An 8,791-nucleotide genomic window follows, 5' to 3' on the forward strand; every position below is an offset into this window, starting at 1 on the left:
GCCGGATTCCGACCCAATCCGGCCGGAATCCGATGCCGGTGTGTGCGCCATCGAGTTGCGCTTCCAACGAGCCCGGGATGGCGGCCGGCGGTGATCGGACGACGACGAACGGCGGCGATGAACGGCGAAATGTCGGTTGATCGCGCAGCGGGGTCGCGCGGGGGCGTCGAGCAGGATATCAGACCTGATATCCTGCCCGACGCCCCCGCGCGACCCCGCTGCGCGATCAACCGACATTTCGCCGTTCATCGCCGCCGTTCGTCGCCGTCCGGTCACCGCCGGCCGCCATCCCGGGCTCGTTGGAAGCGCAACTCGACGGCGCACACACCGACATCGGATTCCGGCCAGATTGGGTCGGAATCCGGCCGGAATTCCAGCCGAAACAGAGCAGACGGTTCTTGCGGCGATTTCGCCGGAATCCGGCCGAAACCGCCCGCCAGTGTCTGGCGGCGATTTCGGCCGGAATCCGACCGGATTCCGATCGAATCGGGGCCAGACTCCGGCCACCTCCGGACCGCCGTCGAGTTGTGGTTCCAACGGGCCCGGTCCGGCGGCCGGAGGTGGCCGGACGACGGTGAACAGTGGCGGAGAAGCGGCGAAGGTCCGAGGAGAAACACTGTGCAATCGCGATTTTTGGACGGCTGCAGTTGATCGCGATCGGGCGTGGACGGCGTGGATCGATCGCGCACGGGGTCGCGTTTTTTTCGCCGCGCAGTATATCAAATATATATATATATATATATATATATAATTTTATTTTTTTCTTTCTTTATGAAAATACTGAAGTTATTCATCTGATCTGATTGAATATTATTATATTTTTTATTTATAGATAGAGAGAAAATTAATATATGTATAACCTCTTTATTTTTGTGCATCCATTATGTATGTACTAATTATAATAATTATTATTATTTATATTTATTTATGTCTATTAAAATTATTATTATTATTATTATTTAGATGAGTTATATTTGATTAGTAACTTTATGCATTATTTTACTTTCTTTTATTTTTTTGGTCAATAATAATTATTTAATATTCTCTCAATTGACAAAAAAAAAAAGATAAATTAGAACTTAAAACATAACTACCATGTATTATAACTTTAAGCATAAAAAAATCATCCTCTTCAAACATCATAATCACCTTAATATAAAAGAACACTAAATGTGAATTATAATAGTTGAACATTAATTATATAATATACTTCATTTTATATATTATAAACATCAGCATCCCATCCTATTAGATATGTAAATGAACATATAATTTTATAATAATCTATAATAATGTTTTTAGACAATTTATATTATAACATAGTTATATGCATGTCATAACTAAAAATTGTATATCAGAAATACATAAATGATCATCAACTTAATATATCATTTAAAAGGGTAATCAAGATTCATTCAATGTACATATTTCTTAAATATTTTTTATTGTAATCATAAGATCCATTCTAATAGAATCATATTTGTCCTATCTCGTAGCGATGTTTGATTATTTGCAATAGCTTGGATGCATTGTCTGGGCCTTCGATTCTCATATCGAGCTCTATATATACAGCCAAAGAAATCGAATAGTCGATCGAAATAAATGTAGTATCTTGTATTAAACAAAGCATAGAATCCGGCTCCATAGAACTCTCATTTGTAGATCAAAATATCTGGTACTGGTTTTGTGAGACTCCTTGCAAATCTCTTTCGGTGTCCATGAAGATTGCTCGCCAAAAGTCAATATCATCGTCGCTGTCGAAAAGGTTGAAGTAGTGACTTGGACTCGTAGGGTTTTCTACAGTTGTAAAATCCATGGACAATGTGTCCGGCCAAAGCCTCTCGATCTCTCCCTCTTCGCCGCAAACATAATTGCAAGTGCTAATCTCTGTATTGACCATCGATAAATCAGAGAAGTCGCTACTCGATCGGTCGATAGAGGTTTCTAGTGTTGAAAAATCCATGGATAAATCTGACTCTACATTGAACTCATCCTCCAATTTGCTGCTGATGCGATCGCCAAGGCTAGTCTCCACAGTCATTGTTGACGAATCAGTGAGACACGAAGCAGAGAAGCCAGTACTGTTGGACCGATCAAGTGGCCTCGAGCTCTCTTTCTTTTGCTTCTTCATCTTCTTTGGTCTCTTTAACGACATGTTTGGGTCCATGAGACGCCTCTTCAAGTTGGTGTGCCAGACGTTCTTTATCTCGTTATCGGTTCTCCCCGGTAGATTCTTAGCGATAGCAGACCACCTATATCAAGACCAATTGCATAAGAATATGCAAACTATTTCGAGAGAGAGAGAATATGAATATATATATTCTCAGTACTACTACTTTGGCAAACTCGATCGTACCTGTTGCCAAGCTCCCCGTGCAATCGGATGATGGTCTCCTCTTCTTCCCTGGTGAAGTTTCCTCGCTTTATATCGGGGCGCAGGTAGTTCATCCACCGGAGCCTACAGCTCTTTCCGCACCTTAACAACCCTGATCGAGCAAGCAAATTGGATGCACAGAGTAATTAAGTAGCTAGTTCACACACACACATGCATGCATATAGATGAATTGAGATATTTCGATATATATACTACTACTCACCGGCTTGTTTAGGCAGAGCACGCCAATTGCCATGGCCAAAGCTGCCAATGTGATTCACTAAGATTTGGTCTTCTTCGGCTGTCCATGGCCCCCTGTTGAGGCCTATCTTCTGGCAGCAAGGAGCTCTCACCATCTTCTCGGTCTATCGACCTTCTTCCTCCTTGGTTTCCTCTATGTGGCTGTATGCATAGGGAGATTTATTTATACAGCACAATTGGCAACGTGAGGGAAATGACCAGCCAATTAGGGAACTATCATGGCAGCTTCCTATAGAAAGGGAAGGGCTTGGAATTGTCTCCTTTAATTGGCTGCACTGAACGTGCGTGAGTCAAGGTATCTCTCACTTGCAAGCTCACATCACTCTTTTGGTTGACTGACTAACATGCCGCTAGTCAAACCAACGTAATGTTCACACATATAGTGGACCCAGCGAGTTGGTATTCCGGAGGTAGAATTTATTTTTTTTTTAAATAAAATTTTCTTATTTAAAAGGCCGTTTGGTATACCGTAATTTACTACCCTTTCATAAATCTTGAGGTGAGTCATTGGTCGAAGTGTCTTATCTCAAATGATAAATATGGAAATTGTGTGTTGTCTGAGGTTTCAATTGGTCGAAGTGTCTTATCTCAAATGATAAATATGGAAATTGTGTGTTGTCTGAGGTTTCAGGTTGGTCGAAGTGTCTTATCTCAAATGATAAATATGGAAATTGTGTGTTGTCTGAGGTTTCAGGTTTGAGTCTTTTTAACAACATGTATTTGTTGACTGAGATGTTATTGCAATTCAAGTCATTTTAGCAACATGTATTTTGTTGACTGGGATGCTGTTTCGGAGACCGAGTGTTATCACTTTTTATCACACACATATAACCCATACTTGAATTCTTCTGCAAAGGTGGATCCGCCACCTTAGCGGCCCCACACGGTCGGCCCCACGATCATCTGTGAGGAGGTAAATCGAGAAAGTACAGTTGGTTACGACGCAGGAGGGTATTGCCTGGCTTCGTCAGAATTCGAACCCTTGCCCTCTTCTGTAAGTCTGCTGCGTCGTAACCAACTCACCTATGCCCCGGAGGCACCCATACTTGAATTCAAATTAAGAAACAAAATTAGAGTTTCATGTCCCATAGTATTAGATGTGAAGTTATTATCTATTCAAGATAGAAGTGGCGATTAGAAAATTAATTTTTTGTCGTAAATTAAATTCTCGAGTGAATAAGAAATTAATATCTAATAAAAATTGATCTGGTATGATTGAATGAAAATTTTAATTCGCACGTGAATTAGGTTAATAGATATGAATATAGAAACACTAATTCAATTCGAATATGCGTGAATAATATTAATTTGCATGAAACTATTAAAGTGTATGAAATTAAAATTAATTTTTTTAATTTAATTGCAAAAGAATTAATCAATAAATGAGGATTAATTAATAGATATATTAATTGATTGAAAAGATTAATCAATTCATGTGATTAATTAATATTTTTGGAAGCAAATTTTGGTTGATTAATTAATTAACTGATAATATGTCATGCAACATTACTTAATTAAATCATTAATCAATTATATATATACACACGTGCGTTGTTCTATATCTATTTAATATCTTTTACTTTTGGGAAGATATTTTAAATTCACTTTTTTGAATAATCTTTAGTCTCTATAAAATTCAAATCTTTCAATTCAACTCAAATTGTAAAATCTTCATGAGCTTTTTTCTCTCTTCTCTTTGAAGAGTTTCAAATTTCAAAAATTAGTGGATCGAGACTCAAAATTTATAAATTGCTTCTATTTTGAGACGAAGATCATCGTATCTTGAGATATGATTATTAATAAATTATAAATATTTGGCTAGGACAATATCATCTTAATAAACGAAGGTGCCACTACAAGAAAATTGCCATATACCCACGGTAAAAAACCATAGGTAAAAACATGAAAACCGTAGGTATAGACCTCAAAAACCTATACCCACGGACGTCTATGGCCGTCATATTTAATATGCCTTTACCTACGGATTTTTCACCGTGGGTATAACTTATAGTGACGGTATCCATTACCGTCACAAAATGCCATGAATTATACCTACGGTTTTGTTATCGTGGGTGTAACATATAGTGACGGTATCCAATACCGTCACTATATGCTTCAAATTATACCTACGAATTTTTCATTCCGTCACTATAGGTTTTAGTGACAGAACTAAAAACCGTCACAAATAATGACTACATAGTTACCCACAACCTTTTTTCCGTGGGTATAGCATCTAGCCACATGATATTTTTTCTGTGGGTATAGATTATAACCACCAATTTTATTATAAATAATTAAAATTTAAAATTCAATTTATATATTTAAATTTATATCACAATAGCAATCACTTAAAAAAAGACTCCAATTATATTAAAATCAAATCATATCCTAAAATTATAAATATCAATATTACAAATGAAATCATGAAAATCTAAAAAAAAGTACATAACATGTTATGCCCCAAGTACATATATATGGTGCATACAAAATACAATGCCAAAATATGATAGACGTAAATCACCAACAATCAACAAGATGAGCACCTTCACTTCTAGTTATCACCTGCAAATTAAATTATAATGAAACATTAATATAAGTGAATGTATTTAACAAAATTAACTTCAATCTTAATGAAAATAATCAAATTAAATACCTACTATCTTCATAATCTTCATGAACTTTGAGATCCTGAATTGTTTTGATCATTTGGCTTATTTGAAGCATCAGGAACCTATAAAAAAATATACAAAAGTAAAGTATGAGACTCATAATTCCTAGTTGCACTATTCACATCATCATGGAAGAATTTATACTTGAAGAGTAAAGTAGTTAGAAGGTAGGCAATATGCAAAAGTCAAGAGGAGAAGCGTTGACTACGAATAAAACGAAAGTGAAGTTATTGGCTAATTCTCTTAATTAGTACTAAAACTAATTAAACTAACAATCAAAACTATCTTGCCTTTACAATCTCAAATTCATTCATACTATAGCTACTCATTGACAACATGCTATTTCAGGTTACGCTCCAAGTTTAAACCAATTATGATTGCAAGGAAGCCTTAATTACAACAAAAGCCAATCCTGTTCTCAAACTTCATCTCGCGATAGAAGCATGAAAGGGAAAGATTTACTAACCAGTGAGAGTGCTTTCACTTGAAGCATACAAGTTTCCTTCCAGCAAAAACGTTCCTGCAGTGGCAATGAAGATGTTAACTTACTGGCAAAAATATTAAGTTTATTTTTCAATGCAAAGGCATAAATGAAGATGATAACTTACTGTACACCAAAGTCATATACGGTAAATGAAGATGCATGGGCATCTGAATATAACAGTAAGTATAATCTGGACGCTACTGTATTGTCCAGATTATACTGTATTGATACAGTAAATAAAGATTGTAAAAATGATACGGTAAATGAAGATGATAACTTACTCTAGGGCCTCTAGTTGCCGTGGTTTAGAAGAAGTAATTGAAATGAGTAATTGAAATGAGTATAATCTGATTCTTGATGCTACTTTTCAGATGCTACTTACTGTGCACTGATTCTTGCCGTGATTATAATCTGGATATTGATATTACCTACTGTGCACTGATTCTTGATGCTACTTTTCAGATTTAGAAGAAGTAATTGAAATGAGTGGAAACAAATAGGAAATGAACAGCATGAAGCAGGAAACAAATATAAAGCACCAATCTGCTTACAAAGTTCCTATCCTAGCATCAAGAATCATTGCAAAATATATATATATATATATATATATATATATATTGACAAATAGCGCATAACCTAGCATCAAGAAACCTTTTATTCAGCTCAGTTTATCAACAAACCATAAACATGACTAATTATGTTGCATAACAATAAAAGTGTCTTAAACTAGATTAATTGTAAAGTGCATGATAGAATTACTATCGTCATCAGAAATCCTCTTGATTAACATCATCATCAGAATTACTATCGTCATGAATAGCAATAGCATTAGCCTCAACTTCCAATACTTCATCATCATCATTAACTTCTCTCCTAAGCCAATCATTCTCATTCTGAGTTGCTTCATCTATATCATGTGTGATTTGCTCACTCGTTGGCTCAATATCATTGGGGTCCTCATCACCCATATCATATGTATCTCGCACTTTTACATTCTCAACCACAGGCCAATCCTTGTTTCTCTCATCCCAGACATAAAACACCTTCCTAGCTTGTGATGCAAAAACATATGGGTCATCACAAATATCTTTTCCAGTATGCTTTAAGAACTTAAAATTTACAAGAGTCCTTCCAAATTTGTCTTTCTTGCAACCTCTATTGATATCTACCCAATCACACTTGAAAAGAACAACTTTATATCTTCCAGAATAATCCAATTGAATGATATCAGTTAATTGACCATAGTAGTTGATTTCATTGGATGAGATCTTTGTCTTCACCACTACGCCACTATTTTGCGTTTTCAATAATCTCTCTCTCTTCTTTGTGTGAAATCTAAACCCATTGATGACATAGCCAATTATCCTTTTACAAAATCTCTAGAATCCATCGAAGTGCTACAAGATAAATGTGAATTAGTCTTAATAATATATCCTTTTACACCAATTAATCTTACTAATTTTGTTAAATCAAGCTAAACCCAACAATGATCATGAAGCTCAGACAACACCTCAAATCAAACAACAAATGAATCCAGATCCCAGCAAACATAAATATTCTAATTTCTAGACCTATTACACATACAGATCAATAAGAAATAGCTATATATTAACAAAATTACTCTAAACTCATACAGATCAATAAGAAATAGCTACAATCATGCATTATCAGTTTAAAGAATTTCAGATAACAAAAATCATATCACAGAGGTTCTTGCAGCAAATGATCTAGAGTGTGATGACTTAGGTTCCATTTGTCTCTCAGATATGAAAACTCTTAGTACGTACATAGAAGAGATTGTCTTGACAGCAGTTTCTTACCATCTGATGAATACCAAAGATCCTCAATATAGAAATGGGAAGCTTGTTATCTCTTTAAAGAGGTTAGTCAATTTCTCATAGCTTATTAGTTCTGTGTTGTTCTTGATCTCTGTTACCTTTATTTTTTTCAATGCAACAGTTTATCACATGGCCTGAATATCTTTCAAGAAAATAGGCACTGTGGCAAAGACACCATAAAGCTAGAAGTAAATGTTGAATCAGGGGTCAGTGGCACTTCTATAATCAATTTCAAGTCTATTAAGATATTAATGCTCACTTTTATTTATCTATTTATTTCACTTCTTCAGGTAGGGATAAAGGGCGACAATGCAAATGCCTCAAAGGGGGAAAACAGTGCCACGAACAAAATAGTTTAGCAATTTTTCGTGACTCACTTCTTCAGGTAGGGATAGAGGATCAAGGGATTGTTATAGAGGCAGTAGAAATCATACGTGACTCCCTTCCTAGCTATATGGGCACTATTTAGGCAGTAGAAATCATACCAGACACGAACAAAATAGTTTAGCAATTTTTGAACATACCAGAGAGCAGCGGCGAAAGCGAAGGGGCAAAAGCAGAGGGCAGCGGCAAAAGCAGAGGGCAGCGGCGCGAAACGGCAGTAGCGAAAGCGCAGGGCAGCGGGCGAAGGGCAGTGGCGAACACGAAGGGCAGCGGCGTGAACAGCAGTGGCGAAAGCGTCGTGGAGAGCGGCGAGGAGTGGAGAGCGGCGAACACTGAAGGGAGTGGAGAGCGATGAAGAGGAGCGGTAGCGGCGGCGAAGACCGAAGGGAGTGGAGAAGAGGGGTAGCGGCGAACAGGGTTTAGAATCGGGTTAGAGAAGAAGAGGAGCGGTAGTGGATGAGCGGTAGATGAGGGTTTAGAGAATCGATTAAGGAAATAGGGTATAAAGAAAATAAGATTTATAATTATAAATAATTTTATATAATATTTTAATTACAAATTTAATCTTTTTCATAGATATCGTTAAATAGTATTTCTAATGATATTTTAAATAATATATCATTAAAAAATTATCATTTTCTAATAGTGATAGTAATAATTAAAATAAATTGATAAAATAGAGTAAAAGATATAAAAGGGATAACTTAGCAAAAAAATTACACGCCAATGAAAGGGGAGACAGTAAAGTGAGGTCGGATGCGTTTCAAGGCTCTTTCTGAGA

The 8,791-nt window shown here is 36.6% G+C and overlaps 1 protein-coding gene and 1 long non-coding RNA gene across 2 annotated transcripts; both read right to left on the reverse strand.

Annotated features, from left to right (window-relative positions):
• Positions 1–1,539: 1,539 nt before the first annotated feature.
• Positions 1,540–2,739, reverse strand: LOC141833657 (transcription factor MYB15-like). Its single transcript, XM_074721139.1, has 3 exons — positions 2,598–2,739; positions 2,357–2,486; positions 1,540–2,252 (listed from the first exon to the last, which is right to left on the reverse strand). The coding sequence occupies exons 1-3, from the start codon at positions 2,728–2,730 to the stop codon at positions 1,664–1,666; spliced, it is 852 nt and encodes a 283-aa protein (XP_074577240.1). The 5' UTR covers positions 2,731–2,739; the 3' UTR covers positions 1,540–1,663.
• Positions 2,740–5,294: 2,555 nt separating this feature from the next.
• On the reverse strand, positions 5,295–8,359 carry LOC141832901 (uncharacterized). The gene is made up of 3 exons (XR_012602171.1): positions 8,151–8,359; positions 5,771–5,824; positions 5,295–5,366 (listed from the first exon to the last, which is right to left on the reverse strand). It is a non-coding gene; the product is annotated as an uncharacterized LOC141832901 (long non-coding RNA).
• Between the last annotated feature and the right edge of the window lie 432 nt (positions 8,360–8,791).

Source organism: Curcuma longa, chromosome 8 (assembly GCF_044706935.1).
Source record: "Curcuma longa cultivar G26 ecotype Majalengka, Jawa Barat chromosome 8, ITB_CL_G26_1.1, whole genome shotgun sequence".
Taxonomy (NCBI): domain Eukaryota; kingdom Viridiplantae; phylum Streptophyta; class Magnoliopsida; order Zingiberales; family Zingiberaceae; genus Curcuma; species Curcuma longa.

Excerpts from the sequence above, each read along its gene's own strand:
- LOC141833657 (XM_074721139.1), bottom strand. The coding sequence starts at position 2,730 with ATGGTGAGAGCTCCTTGCTGCCAGAAGATAGGCCTCAACAGGGGGCCA. Across the intron at positions 2,487-2,597 it reads TGCTCTGCCTAAACAAGCCG|GGTTGTTAAGGTGCGGAAAG; the intron begins GTGAGTAGTAGT and ends TTGCTCGATCAG. Across the intron at positions 2,253-2,356 it reads CACGGGGAGCTTGGCAACAG|GTGGTCTGCTATCGCTAAGA; the intron begins GTACGATCGAGT and ends GTCTTGATATAG.